The sequence below is a fragment of the Carassius auratus genome, chromosome 2 (genome assembly GCF_003368295.1).
Source record: "Carassius auratus strain Wakin chromosome 2, ASM336829v1, whole genome shotgun sequence".
Taxonomy (NCBI): Eukaryota; Metazoa; Chordata; class Actinopteri; order Cypriniformes; family Cyprinidae; genus Carassius; species Carassius auratus.
Window position 1 is genome coordinate 4,840,283 of NC_039244.1, and position 16,178 is coordinate 4,856,460.

At 38.8% G+C, this 16,178-nt stretch overlaps 2 protein-coding genes across 2 annotated transcripts in view; one reads left to right on the plus strand and one right to left on the minus strand.

Annotated features, from left to right (window-relative positions):
• The first annotated feature begins 6,424 nt into the window (after positions 1 to 6,424).
• LOC113040188 (vegetative cell wall protein gp1-like) lies at positions 6,425 to 8,022 on the plus strand. Its single transcript, XM_026198498.1, has 2 exons — positions 6,425 to 7,805; positions 7,925 to 8,022. The coding sequence occupies exons 1-2, from the start codon at positions 6,425 to 6,427 to the stop codon at positions 8,020 to 8,022; spliced, it is 1,479 nt and encodes a 492-aa protein (XP_026054283.1).
• Positions 8,023 to 15,331: 7,309 nt separating this feature from the next.
• The window catches only part of LOC113113544 (uncharacterized), a 32,465-nt gene continuing 31,618 nt past the window's right edge, over positions 15,332 to 16,178 (minus strand). Inside the window, exon 17 of the mRNA XM_026279803.1 lies at positions 15,332 to 15,838. Within this exon, the coding sequence (XP_026135588.1) occupies positions 15,621 to 15,838 (218 nt within the window). The 3' untranslated portion in view covers positions 15,332 to 15,620. The remainder of the gene's footprint in view (positions 15,839 to 16,178) is intronic.

Below are 16,178 nucleotides of genomic sequence, written 5' to 3' on the forward strand. Positions count from 1 at the left end.
TTCTCATAAATAGCTGCCTGTGCTGGATCCTTAGCTAGATGTCTCTCCATTCGACGCAAAGCCGGCATTACTGCCTCTTGAGATGCTTTAAGGACTGGTGCATTCTCAACTCGAAGTAAAGGAGTCGCATATCTTTTGATTCCGTTCATTTCTTCTAGCTTTGTTTTCTCGTCTAGACATTTGAGAGCTTTCTTATCTTGTTTAGACCGCAGAGCATGCTTTGGATTCTGAGAGAAAGGAATTACGTCAACTTGCCATAACTTCTCCACATCTTTATGCAACTGATCCATGGAGAGAGATGCCTGGAAGAAACACTGAGCCGTGGAATTAGTCTTCTCACCCAAGGAAGTAGGTCCATGTAGTACCCATCCCAGTCAAGTATGCAAAGCGGCTGGACTTCCAGGAGGACCAAAACGTACTCGCTCTTTGGAGCAAAGAAGGTGAGGATGATCAGATCCCACTAGTAACAAAGGTTTAACTCTCTGAAACTCCTCCAGAGGGAGGCCTCTTAGATGTTGGTAGCGTCTCTGTAGGACTTGCACAGGATAAATTTGTTCAGGTAAGTCAATCATTTGAGCAGTAAATGCACCTTGTATCTGGTATTTACTTTGCTTGTGAGAAGCTGGAGATATGGTAAAGGAAACCGTTGCACCTTCAATTTTCTCTGTGTCTTGGCGAATGGTTCGAAGAACCAATGATTCTGCCGCCCCATGAAGACCTAAACTCTCTGCTGCAGAAGACATGAGCATAGTTCTCTCAGAACCATCATCTAGGATAGCATACGTCTCCGGAGTCTTTCCTTTGTGGCTCAGAACTACCCTCAAAAAAACAGAGTTCGGACCACTTGATCGGCTCAAATAAAATATCCTAGAATCTGGTTTGCGAACATTTACTTCATGCAGTACTCCTAAGTGACGATCTTGACACAATGGACATTTTCCTCTTAAGTCACACTTAGATGATCTATGGGCCCAACCACATCTCCAACAACGATTATTGTCAATAATCCATTTCCGTTTGGCTGCCGTATCGAAGCTCTGAAATTCAGGACAATGACTGAGATGATGATCATTACTGCCACAGCTTGCACATGACGGTTTAAGGCCCTCCTTCTTGCCATGTCGCATAATTTCGTGGTTTGCAGTTTCAGAGTTCCTTTTTTGAGTTGGTTCAACTTCTTGACTTATGCCATGAAGAAATGTAGCTGTGTGATATTGGGACTTGGTAGGCCTTGCTTCTCTTACCTGATACTTTTTCATACCTTTAGACTGTTCAAACACTTGGGTAGCTAGATTCTGACAATCTGATTCTTCTTCCAACCAAACTGAAAAATTCACCAAGTTGTAGGACTGGTCTGGTCGGGTGGTTTTGGCATATCTTGCAAAACTAGCAACCTGATGTGCTGGAAGTTTACTGAGTAACGGATGGACATGTGATGCACAGGATAATTCCTTTGCTCCTTCTTCATGATCCCAGGATTGAAGCATTCCCACAAGAGCTTGAACTCGTACAGCAAAGTCACTGAATCCACCAGAATATCCTGAACGTACAGCGGGTAAGTTCTTAATTGTAGCAATCTCTCGCAGCACCAACTGGTGAGGTTGCCCATATCTTTTCTGAAGAGCTTTTAAGGCAGTAGTATAAGGCTGGGAATGATGGGCATAGGCATAAGCCAAGGCCAGCAGTCGAGCTGCCTCCAACTTTAAATGATCAAGAAGAATATGATACTTGTATTGCTCAGTTTCCTCTGAGGGTAACAAATTCTTTAAAGCCATATTCAGCATGGCAAACTCATGGGAGTCATCATTCTTCAAATATGGAAATGAAAGTCTTTCAATACGGGCCGACCTGGAGGGATGTAGAGCTGTCATACTTGCGTGGGGCACATTCACGGGTGAATGAATAGACATATGCTGGTTAGGGACCATCATTTGCATTCCAATTGGGGATAATGCAGTTATTGGATTTACATCTCTTTGCTGCCCCTGCTCCAGAGGTGCTGATGCAGTGGTTATAACTCTGGGTATCAAAGGATTCTGATGAGACATAATAGAAGGATTATCTTGCTGCGGTACAGTACTAGTTGTCTGCTGTTCTAAAGAAGTTTGATGTGAATGACCAACAGAGGCATAAGTAAATCCAGCTGATAAATCTCTAGTAGGCAATGTTGCAACCCTTGAAAGAACTGGCAGAACATTCTGGATATGAGCTGGATATAATACTGGATACGAATAATCAGGTAGATATGGAGGCCTTAAAAATCCTCCATTTGGAGGGAAAGTTGGCCAACTTGGAGGCATCCACTGGTGACCAGGCATACAGAATGCATTTCCCTGCATTTGATCAAGTGGCCAAAGGCTTTGGTCCCTTCCTACTTGTTGATCACTGGGATAAAAACTGGGATGAAAACTGGGATTCATTTGATGATGACTGACTGAAGATGAAAGACCATTACGTTGTTGCTGAGTTAAGCCTTCACCCATTACATTTGGATGCATTAAAGGTGGCCTGAGGTTATCTGGGAGTGGAACTGAGAGCCTAGTAGGCGAACATGGATCAGAAAGATGCTGGTGTTGTCTCTCTGATGGCCCTCTAGTGGTGACTGCTGAGGAAGTAGGCATTGAGGAGGTAGATGGCACATACTGAGATGGGGGCAAAGTATTTTGTCTCTGAACTTTTGATGGTGTAGAAAGCACATTATCCTGCTTGGTTTGATGTCGTCGCATACATTCTGGTGATTCTGGTTCTCTGTCTATGCTTTTGCTGCTCGACCTCAGCTCTGCCTTCGATACCGTCTCCCATCAACTACTCATTTCACGCCTTTCGGATGTGGGTATTTCTGGTGCTGCTCTTTCCTGGTTCTCCTCTTATCTCTGACAGACTGTTTTACATTTCACTTCAGAATTTTCGCTCACCCACTGTCCCCCTGAAGCAAGGTGTCCCTCAGGGATCCGTTCTTGGGCCATTATTATTTATAATCTATATAATCCCTCTTGGTCAGATCCTCCGCCGTCATGGTTTTAATTATCATTTCTACGCTGACGACATTCAATTATATACTACCTGTACATCAACTTTATCTTTCACAACTGACAAAATCTCTGCCTGTGTACATGAAATAAAAGATTGGCTTCATTCAAATTTTCTAAAACTTAACATGGACAAAACTGAGATTATTTTCACCGGACCATCATCACTCACTAATAAAATTCCTACTAACTTCACCTGTGAGATCGCCGGCTCTCTTATCAAACCATCTAGTACTGTTAAAAATCTTGGTGTAATTTTTGATTCCTCTCTATCTTTTCACTCTCACATTAATTCCATCACTAAATTGGCATTCTTTCATCTACGTCGTATCGCTCAGCTCTGTCCCTTTATCAGTATCTCAGATGCTGAAACTGTCATCCATGCATTTGTCACCTCACGTCTTGATTACTGCAATGCACTTTTCATCGGCCTACCAGCTAGCTCCATTTCCAAATTACAATACATTCAAAACTCTGCTACAGACTACTCACCCACACCAAGCGTTCTGCACATATTTCCCCAATTCTGCATGATCTTCACTGGCTTCCTGTGGCTTACCGTATTAAATTCAAAATTCTCCTTCTCGCTTTTAAGTCTCTGCATGGCCTTGCTCCCCCCTACCTCTGTAACCTGCTTCTCCCTTACACCCCAACTCGCTCTTTACGATCAGCTGATTCCAGCCTCCTCGTTGTCCCTCGGCATCGCCTTGCTTCAATGGGGGGCAGATCATTCAGTGTTGTTGCACCCAAAACGTGGAACTCTCTCCCCCCATCACTCCGTTTTGTTAACACGATCTCTGAATTCAAATCCATGCTCAAAACACACCTATTTTCTGAATGTTATAGGTCTTAGTGTGTTTTTTTTTTTTTTACTTTATTTATTTATTTATTTTTACTCTCTCTCTGCTGGTTGCTGCCCCATCTACACAATTCTCACTTACTGTACTTGCACTCTCATTTGCCTATTGTTGTTCTGTCTGCTCTCTTTGTCAATTGCCTTTATTGTTGTTTGTTTATTGTAACGTGTCCTTGAGCTCTGGAAAGGCGCTATATAAATAAAACTTATTATTATTATTATTATTATTATACATTCACTCAACTCATCCACAATCGAATCTCTGGCGTTCATCTCATTTTGCTGGATCTCATCTTGCTGGTTTGCTTGTATGGGGATATGACCAGGGGATGCTGGAATGGAACTGCATTCAGCACCAGTAGAAAATGAAGAACTTATTTTCCTTTGCATATCCTTCATCATGTGTCCCACATCCAACAACATTCCTTTCATTTGTTTAATCTCCTCAGACAAAGACTTCACCTCATTTTGAGTAGCAGCAATGGAAGCTCCCTGTGATGCAACCAAATGGCTCAAATCTTCTGGCTGGTGTGCCAATTGTCCAGCTGGATGCATTGAAGGATTTAACTGAGTCATCATATAATCTTTGTGCCATCTTGGAGGTTTTACAATCCTTGATGAATGTTTAGGTTTCACACAGTCATCCTCAGTCTCCATTCCAGTTGCCTCTCTGGCTCGAAGGACCATGTAGAAATTTAGGCTGATTTGGCTGTTGCTACTGGAATGGTGGGTCCATTAAAACTCATTCAGTCATCAAGTACTTTTCCCAGTTTATTTGTGCTGACATATAGGAGTAGACATTTCACAGATGGCAGTGATGGTAATTGTTGGTTTCTAAAACCCATAAACAAAACCATTAATAAAATACAAACACAATAGCAAACCTTAAATCATACATCTGAAATCAGCTTTAACAATCAAATGAGTATAACATTAAAGAGCTACTAAACATAACTAGAATTCAATATCATATCAAACACAATCATTTAAACTAAAACAAATCAAGAAGGAAACTTACATAATCAACAATGCAACGATTCCACACAAGCCATGTCTGAACAACAGCTTTTGGTTCAAACAAAAGGAGACTGAAACATAATTAGTAAGGGCCACAGGTGCTCTTTATCAAGACACAGTCAGCCAATCAGATCACAGCAGGATTTTCTACACTAACTTTAACAATCCCTTTTAAGTAGAAAGTAGTCTATAAACTCATCATCAAATATGAATATTTGAGTTATAGACTAACCCTCCACCCCCCCCCCCCCCACCGGCCACCATTTGTTAAGCAAACTTAGGTACAATGAAAGGCGCTATATAAGTTCAAGTTGTTATTAACTGTTAGGTATAGTGCCATATTTAATTTGACCCCCCCCCCCCCAAACAATAAAACGAAAAATGCCTGAGACACCGTGCCCTGATGTTCGTGTCTAACCAGCCAAAGACCAGAAAAATTTGCCAATTTTTATATCATTTAATTATATTATTATTATTATGAATTTATGTCTCTTTCCAAACAGATATGGCAGGACCTGGTTCAACTACTAAGAAATGTGCTTCTTGATCTATGCCACTCAATGTGGCTTGCAAGACGTGCAAGTACTGCAAAGCAGCGCAGCCCCACAATCTGCGTTTGAAAAAAAAAATAGAAAGATTTGATTTGAAATCAGAGACATGGGCACAGGCCCAGAAAAAGAATAACACTTCATCCCACCTGATGGATGACGCTTCTTTGTTGGTTTGTTACAGACTATTATTATTTTTATTTTTTTGGCTTGCATACATAAGTAATCAAACACCTCTATTTTTTAGTTTTAGGTTTACACTTATTGACACATCTTCTGAATAAAAAATCTCTGTGTAAAGCTTCTAATTGCTGATCCCAAAATTCTAAAGACTGTTATTGCAGCTAAATAGTTCTTATGAATATGTATACATGCAGCATATGTCATTATGTTAGTATACAAAGAACTTCCTTTAACTGACTCTGAAATTTACCATAAATGTTCAGAAATAATGTAGATTTTGCTTTACTCTTGTTGGAAGCTGGAAAGGTTTCAGGCCCTTGGCTCCAGGGGTGTGTTATTTATATCCCACCTTGGAACTAAATCGTGGACCTGTGAGGTTCTTCTGCCCAGATGTAAAGTCACTGAATCAGCATCTGCCTGCCTAAAGAGGATGGAGGCGTTGTTTGAATTTGTTGTGCAAGGTATTGTTGTATGTTAATGTAAAACAAGACATGATTAGATAAATAGTACGTTTTGTTTTTTTTTGTAGCAGTAATGCCATATTGAAATCAATTAAACCCTTTAATTATATGGTGTTATTTAATTTATTTTTTTGTTTGACTTCTGTTAATACTAGGTTGGAGTCAGTCAGAGAAAGTAACAGCCTCAGCAGCAGAGATCCCACAGCCTCCTATAGACAACTCACTGGCCACATCAAGTAAGTGTTGCATAGTTACATAATGTACTGATATTCCACCCTAGATGCTATTTATAATTCCAAATTTTGTATTACTGGTTGCTTTTAGGTTATTATGGAGCCCCTGCTCTTCCCATTCCTTCCCCTTCAGCTCGTAATCTTGCCAGTCCTACCCCTCCAGCCCCTACCCTTTCCATTCCTACCCTTCCAGCCCCCACTCTTTCCTTTCCTACCACTCCAGCCCCTACCCTTTCCATTCCTACCCTTCCAGCCCCTACTCTTTCCTTTCCTACCACTCCAGCTCCTACTCTTCCCATTCCTACCACTCCAGTCTCTACTCTTTCCTTTCGTACCACTCCAGCTCCTACTCTTCCCATTCCTACCACTCCAGCTCCTACTCTTTCCATTCCTACCCCTTCCAGTCTCTACTCTTTCCTTTCCTACCACTCCAGCTCCTACTCTTCCCATTCCTACCACTCCAGCTCCTACTCTTTCCATTCCTACCACTCCAGCTCCTACTCTTCCCATTCCTACCACTCCAGCCCCTACTCTTTCCATTCCTACCCCTCCAGTCTCTACTCTTTCCATTCCTACCACTCCAGCTTCTACTCTTCCCATTTCTACCACTCCAGCTCCTACTCTTCCATTTCTACGACTCCAGCATCCAACTCTTCCCATACCTACCACTCCAGTTCCTACTCTTCCCATTTCTACCACTCCAGCTCCTACTCTTCCCATTTCTACCACTCCAGCCCCTTCTCTTTCCATTCCTACCCCTCCAGTCTCTACTCTTTCCTTTCCTACCACTCCAGCTCCTACTCTTCCCATTCCTACCACTCCAGCTCCTACTCTTTCCATTCCTACCCCTCCAGTCTCTACTCTTTCCATTCCTACCACTCCAGCTCCTACTCTTCCCATTCCTACCACCCCAGCCCCTACTCTTTCCATTCCTACCCCTCCAGTCTCTACTCTTTCCATTCCTACCACTCCAGCTTCTACTCTTCCCATTTCTACCACTCCAGCTCCTACTCTTCCCATTTCTACCACTCCAGCTCCTACTCTTCCCATTCCTACCACTCAAGTTCCTACTCTTCCCATTTCTACCACTCCAGCTCCTACTCTTCCCATTTCTACCACTCCAGCCCCTTCTCTTTCCATTCCTACCCCTCCAGCCTCTACTCTTTCCTTTCCTACCAATCCAGCTCCTACTCTTCCCATTCCTACCACTCCAGCTCCTACTCTTCCCATTCCTACCACTCCAGCTCCTACTCTTTCCATTCCTACCCCTCCAGTCTCTACTCTTTCCATTCCTACCACTCCAGCTTCTACTCTTCCCATTCCTACCACTCCAGCTCCTACTCTTCCCATTCCTACCACTCCAGCTCATACTCTTCCCATTCCTACTCCTCCAGCCTCTACTCTTCCCATTCCTACCCCCCCAGCTCATAATCTTGCCATCCCTGCTCCTGGAGGAAACAAGAGGAAGAAAAATAATGGTGGGTGTATATGTTTTTTCAAACATGTATCTAATTTATTTTTGAGACAAACAATCTAGTGGTTGTTTTACATTGGAAAATTAATGGACATTTCACCAAAAACAAATTGTGTATCTCAGATTGCTCTCACAGTAGCCATGAAGTATACAAGGGAGATATTTTGAATGAACGAGTTAAAGAGGTTGGTCAGCCATTACCTGATATGGATAAAAACTAGGCAGTAGTACATTAAAGAATGGATGTTAATGCAAGGTTAGAACTGAACTTATTAACACACAAGACTTATCTACATTGCACATAATGATATGACATATTATTTTCCACTATTATTTCACATATGTTTTACATTTGTGGTTCAAGATTTTATTTGTCACATACACAGTTATATAGAGAATATACACTCTAAAAAACGCTGGGTTGTTTTTTCAACCCAACTGCTGGGTTGAGGCCGTTGGATAGGACTTTGGGATGTTTTAACCCAAGTTTGGGTTGAAAATAACTATCTTATTCAACCCAGCGGGGTGGGTTGAGGACGCGGACGTGAAGGAGAGCACGCACGTCACGTCAAGATCGTACGTCTCCAGTGCGAGCAGCCGCCATTTTCTCAGCGTGATAGAAGCGAGAAGCGAGTGAAAGACTATGGTAAGTAAATATTCAAAATGTAAAGTTATCTTTTATTGTTTACCCGGTTGTATGAAAGGCGGAAGGTTTTATGAAAGGCGGAAACAAAGGAGCTTAACGTTATATATATATATTTTTTTAAAACGGACGCGGTTTTCGCCTCAGACACGGAGGTCTTAACTGCCTCATATAACGTTACTGAACGGAGGATGTACTTTTAATATAACGTCTGTGAATGTATTTTGTCATATTTACATAAGATTTTACATTATCTGTACTTTTTGAGGCGTTAACAGACGGTTATGGTCACGGTTAAGCTCATGTGAATTTGTCTTTTTTTTCGCGGTTAAACTGAATGTATGTTTGTCTCCTAAAGGAAACGGCATTGTGTAGTAAAGACTAGCATAATTATTTTGAGGCTGTTGAAGTGGTAACTGTTAAAAGTACGTTTTACATGTAATATTTCTTGTCGAGCTCCTGTCTTCATTGTCCTCGCGCTGAGAGTTAAAGACACAGAAGCTGTTTGTGTGAGGAGTCACAGACCTGTGTGAGGATGAGGAGGAGGAGGAGGTGTTCTTCTGAAGAGAGGGACAGACGGTTTAAGGAGAGTAAACTTCAGAATAACATCAAGTTATCTTTATTTTTACTAAGACTAAAATAATGTGTGTTTTTTTTTTTTTTAGATGTTGAAATCCAGAGACAAGATAACTTCATTCTTCTGAGACTGATGTAAGTTAAATTATTATTACTTTTTTTTTTTTTTTAGAAAATTAATGTTTCTGTTGTGTCCTGCCTGTTAACTTCACATTTTGATGCAAAAACAGTGTGATTTTATATATGTATGTATGTATGTATGTATGTATATGTTAATATTTTATTAAAACCATTGATGTCCTCTTTGCAGAACTCAAACTAACTGGAGTTAAGGACACACAAGTCTGCTTGTGTGAGGAAGTGGTTTTCTCAGCTTCTTCTGAAGAGAGGGAAAGATCGTTTAAGGCAAGTAAACTTCATAATTTCATGTTATCAGTTGTTGTTGTTGTGTTTTACTAAGAGTAAAATAATGTTTGTTTTTTGTTTTTGTAGATGTTAAAAGCAAGAGACATGGGAGAGCATCATTCCTTTCAGATTTTATGTAAGTTATTTTTAGAAAATAAATTTTTCTGTTGTCTCCTGCCAGTTTACTTCACATTTTGAATCAACAACAGTGTGATTACGTGCTCATTTCATTAAGACCATTGATGTCTGTGTTTTTTATTGCAGAACTCAAACCAAGTTTGGAGTTGTCTTGTCTGATTTGGAGAGTCATCATTCTTGGTCTTCGCTCTTAGAGGTAAAGTTCACACAAAAAATCATTTACTTGCCCTCAAGTCATTCCAAACCTATAAGACTTTTGTCTGTCTTTACAACATAAATTAATATATTTTTAGTTTTCTCATAATATTTGTTAATCCATTTATAGTTTAGATAATAAGTATTTTCAAGCTTCATAAATATAGAGTTATTGTAGAAGTAAATTCTGATATTTATATATGAATACATCTTAAATTATATGATAGCAAACATGTATGTTCAAAATAAATGGAGGACACAAAAAGAGAATATTAAATATATTCATACGTTTTCCAAAAAATGAACAGAGTTGTATGAGTCTGGAAAAACATGAGGAGAGTAAATTATGAACATTTTAATTATTTGTTGAACTAACGGTTTGAAGAGCAGCCCTCCATGTACATGAATATTGTGAGGTATGTGAATGTCATGTCTGTTTTAATGTTTCAGTAAAGAAGCTTTCTGAAAGCAATATTTATTCAAACAATATCACCTGTCCTCACACTAGTGCTGCCATTATAGCATTCTGGAGCGCTGTGGTGGACTGAGACATTAAACAACCACACAAAGTGTTGAAACTTTAAAACCGATTATTTACCTATCCTTACAGATGTGAATACACCTCTACCTGAAAATGGATAGTTTAATTAAATGTTTAATTTTTTCAAATGTGTTTCTCTTTGGCCACTGATGAAGAACAGGCGGTGACTGGGATGAATGCTGGTCAGAGAGGAGAATCTTCTTTCCCCTAAACTGATGCAGCGGTGTTTTAAAGGAGGACGCTGCCCTGGATGATGTAGAAGATGTCACATGCTGTGCTGATGGGGTTTCTTCATGATTACATCAGTTATGCTAAAGAGATCATGAAAATTGACCGTGATGCATGATCTGTATTCATGGACTATGAAACAAACTGTAAGTGTATAATTTGTTAAAAAAAAAAAAAAAAAGTTAAATGCTTTTTCTGTGTTGTTTAGTAGAAGAGTTTACACTCTGTCATTCATACACCTGTCACTTTCTTACACACACACACACACACACACACACACATGCGTCTGTTAAATGTTATAATATCAAAGTTAATGTGATTTATTTGTGTACTGTCATGCCAGAATAGTTGGAAAAAAACCTAACTAATTGTAAATTTATTGTATGTGTTTTCGTATATTTTTATACAATATATACAATTGAACAAAGTCCAATTTGATCTTAAGTTATATTCATCAAATGTTCAATGCTTTGTTTATGAACTCTGTAGCTGTTAATGCCATCCTTTTCTGCATTTCTTCTAACATGTTACTTTTTGACTTTTTTCTTGTTTTTAATAAATATTTTCCTTTTGGTAATTATTATTTGTGTGTAAAAGTGATATTTAAAATGAACAACATTTGTAGGTTTAATGCCTAGCTCAATTTGGGTTAATTTTAACGTAGAAATGCATTGTTTCCCCACATGGCTGCACTCTGCGAGTTTATGTTCTGCCAGCAGGAGGCGCTAAGAGCGAGAGAGGTAGGTTTCTCCGGTAACGGCTGCAGAGCGGTGCTGAGCTCACAAACGCTGCCTTATCAAGCACATGCGAAATGATATCGAACATTTTCTAAATACAGTAGTTTTCCTTCTGAAATACAGTGATAAAAAACACCCGCTCTGTTTTTTTAAACCCTGCAATATAGTCATTTTAAACCATAAAAAAGGCAACCCAGCAGGCTGGGTTAAATATGATAACCCAACTGGTTGGGTTAAAATAACCCAGCGCTGGGTTCGTCCCTTTTTGACCCAGCGCTGGGTTGTCAAAATAACCCAAATTGGGTTGTTTTCAACCCAGCAGTTTTTAGAGTGTATAATCAGCAGTGAAATGTAAAACAGGTCCGCTCCATCCAGAGTGCCATTATTATCATAATACAAACACAAGAAGAAATTCTGAATATATATGTATATATATAAACTAATTGTGTACAGAAGTATTAGACTAATGCTTCTTTAGGTTAACAGAAATGTACAGAGATACTTACATAAATATTTGGGTGAACAGAAATTTACAAGACGTGCAATGAAGAACAGGTTTTTGTATATACTATATGTAGACAACTCAAAATACAGTCCAAAATAAAGAGGCTTTTATTTATGAAAGTGTATTGTTAGTTATTTCACGTATAAGCCTACTTAACTAATGTACTTTAAATGTAGACCTATAGATTACGTTTCTTACAGTTATTAGGTTTTTTAACACTTTTGCTTCATCATTAGGGGGTTTTGTGTGTAGATTGAGGGGGGAAATTAAATTAAACTATTTTAACACAAGGCTGCAGCAGAACAAAAAATGTGAAAATAGTGAAAGGGGTCTGAATTCCTGAATGCTTAGTTGTGTAGCTGGCAGTATTGACAACAATCAAACTAACTTAATATTTTGTTTTCATTAGGGAGGGAAGGAATACCTTCTGAAATGGCACCCTTGCAGTTTATGGTATGCATGGAAATCTTTACTCTTTACCTCCTTTTTGTTTTCAGTACTGTTTGTTTGTCTTTAAGCAGGATTACGCAAAAACTACCAGCATGAGTTTCATGAAAGATGTATCATGGGTCAAGTAAGTACCCATGACATTTAGAGCGGATCCAAGTCACTGGGCAAAGTTTCACATTCGCTAGTGTTGTGCCATACAGCATTTCGCATAATCATTCCTTTCTTTTTATGGCCTAATCATTATTACCAGTTTATTATTTTTTCTCAAAGGCCCCAAGTTATTAATTAATTAGCCAACATATATAAAAAAATGTGGGCTACACAAAGTTATATTGGAGAAATATTTCGGGATGATTATAAGATTTTATTTCAGTTTATCTCTTTCTGTAGGGTTTATAAAATTGCACTCTACTTAGTAAAAAAGCTTGACAAAGTATGTATACTTATCCATGTTTTTTACGTAACATTCAGCCATTTTTGTCACCATGTAAGTGTTAATGAATCAAATGTGTCAAATGACAACACTCTTCTTTTTTTTTTAAGTAGTTTTGTAAGTTCTTGAACTCTTAAAACAAATACTTGTTACACATAACATGCATATGTTCTCTGTTTTCATTTCAGTGGAAAAAAATGAAGAAGCACCTGGGTGGAGGAAGATTCCTTCCTTATGTAGTGTGTGTGTGTGTGTGTGTGTGTGTGTCTGTGTGAGTGTTTAATAAACCGTTGTTATAATGCCTTCGTTGGACTGACTCTTTTATGCACTTTCACATACAACACATTCTGTCAACGTGTTAAGCTAAGGAAAATAAACATTGTGTGACCTCAATAAAAGGGTCAAATCTCTTGTTGGTCTTAAGGGTCATGTCAGTAATTTCTTCACATATCAGCCTATGAAACATACGTTATACAGGACATAAATACAAAATTATTTGTCAAATTTGAGACCTCTAACTGCTTGTGCGTTGCCAGGAGGCGGAACCAAAGCGTGGGAAAATTACATTCCTACGGGCGCTACAGAGTCTGAGATTGTGCAAGGTGTAACTTCACATCTCTCCCTTTACATCATAGTGGGACATTATATAACAAATTTCATCATTCTATGAGGTCTTCTTGTTAGAAATGTCAACCCTAGGTCTAAGCTTAATATTGAGCCTATGAACGGCATGGGTCAAATAGGCCTCATATCAGCAATGGAAACATATGTGATATAGAGAATAAAGACACATTTATTTTTTTAATTTAAAAGCTCCTTGTTATCTTAAATGGCATATTTTAAAGATGGCAAAGGCAGTCCATATCATCTGGTGTGACCAATATAAAGGCCTGTTTGAACCATATGCATTTTATGGGTATTAAACTTATAGGTTTACCATTTCTAACTGAACAATGAAATGTTGCATTAAACCGTTACATATGATACAAAACAAGGGAGCAAGTCGAAGTCACACCTCATTCATTCATTTTCAGATTTGTGGCTCTGCCTTCTGTGAACTCAGAACCAGCTAGGGGTCTCACATTTCACAAATCAAATTTGTCACCAACCCCTGTATCGATAAATGTCCCATGCCAACATTTCCTAATGTCAATTTAACCAAAATCTAACAGTCTGAATAGTAAATGTGAAGGAACAATGCAAAGTCAATGCAAAACTGGGTGGGTCTGTGGCAGATAATTAATTGCACACAGATTTTATTTTATTTTTGAAGCACATATGACTTATGTTGTATTAATAAGAGGCACAAAATAATACAGAATCCTTTCACCGAACACGTCTGCAGTTGGATGAGCTTCAACAAAAACAGCATTATATATTAGACTGATGTACAAACCCGATTCCAACAAAGTTGGGGCACTGTAGAAATTTGGAGTAAAAAAGGGATGGAATAATTTACAGATCTCAAACTTATATTTCATTCAAAATAGAATATAGAGAACATATCATTTTGGATTTCATGAGGGCTACACATTCCAAATAAGTTGGGACAAGTCCATGTTTCCCACTGTGTTGCATCCTCTCTTCTTTTTCTAACAGTCTGCAAACGTCTGGGGACTGAGGAGACAAGTTGCTCAGGTTTAGGAATAGGAATGTTTTGCCATTCTAGACTAATACAGGCTTCTAGTTGCTCAACTGTTTTAGGTCTTCTTTGTCGCATCTTCCTCTTTATGAAGCACCAAATGTTTTCTATGGGTGTAAGATCTGGACTGCAGACTGGTCATTTCAGTATCGGATCCTTCTTCTACACAGACATGATGTTGTAATCGATGCAGTATGTGGTCTGGCATTGTAATGTTGGAAAATGCAAGGTCTTCCCTAAAAGAGATGTTGTTCTAGAACTTGGATATACCTTTCAGCATTGATGGTGTCTTTCCAGATGTGTAAGCTGCCCATGCCACACGCACTCATGCAACCCCATACCATCAGAGATGCAGGCTTCTGAACTGAGCGCTGATAACCACTTGGGTTGTCCTTGTCCTCTTTAGTCCGGATGACATGGCATCCCAGTCTTACAAAAAGAACTTCATATTTTGATTCATCTGATCACAGAACAGTTTTCCACTTTGCCATTTTAAATTAGCCTTGGCCCAGAGAAAACACCTGTGCTTAGATATGGCTTCTTTTTTGACCTATAGAGTTTTAGCCAGCACCAGTGAATGGCACGGTGGATTGTGTTTACCAACAATATTTTCTGAGAGACACTGCCACTCTGAGAGGCTCTTTTTATACCCAATCATGTTGCCAATTGACTTAATAAATTGGTCCTCCAGCTGTTCCTTATATGTACATTTAACTTTTCTGGCTTATTGCTACCGGTACCAACTTTTTTGGAAATCCAATGAAATCCAAAATGAGCCAATATTTGGCATGACATTTTAAAATGTCTCATTTTCAACATTTGATATGTTATCTATATTCTATTGTGAATAAAATATAAGTTTATGAGATTTGTAAATTATTCCATTCCTTTTCTACTCACAACTTACTTTTTATGGAATAGGGTTTGTAGTTGCTATAATATCCATAAAGTAGTCTTGGAGGTAGTCATTCAACAACTAACTGTCAGACTATGTGAGACTGTGTGAGAATGTGGTGCAGCAGGAACAATAAAGCCTAGCATACAAAGCAGATAAAGCGTAACAGCAGAAAGATCACTACACGTCAGCTTTTATTTATAGAGTTAATACCAAGTACATTAATTTGATCAGTTACAGGGCTGGTGGGTGGGGACTCTTCATCTGACACAGAAATAATTTTGCTAGTTTATTCATCACAATAAAGGCAATGGTATTTATGTAAATTAAATAAGGGAGACTATCTATTGAAAAAGGGTATGTCCAAAACCACACCCTCCAAAAAAAAAAAAAAAACGGCAAGCAAATGCAAAAACACATTCACAAATTAGTTAGACATCTTCCAAATCACTGTACTCTGAGCTCTCGTATTCAAGTCCTTTATTCTCATCCGGTATCTCCGGTATCTCCTCGGACCAGTCTTCAGGGAATAGAGGTCCTAAAGCCAAGCTGTATCTTGAGGAAACGACTTGAATCTTCTCCTCCACATCAGCAAGCCTTTCCTTTAGAAGACACTGTAGCCCACAATGCCCCTCGTCAGTTAAACTGCCTAGGAGGAAATATAAAACGAAAAAGGCACACATTAATGGAACACATTAATTCTTACCTGTTTAGACCCTTAACTTGACCCAGTTAAGATAGCAAACATACATTTCCATCTCTGAACAGCATTGTAACATTCAATTCAGTTAACTTTATTTATCCCCGTAGGGCAATTCAATTTTAGCCTACCAGTCATATCAACAAGACAACACTTAATCAAGCATTCAGAAACACTGTCAATGACATCACATTGCATTTGGGCACCAAAACAAAAAATACACAGGCCACAATACATAGACTAAGCAGCAACCAAAGTTCAAGTAGATAAATAAATAGATAGATAATAA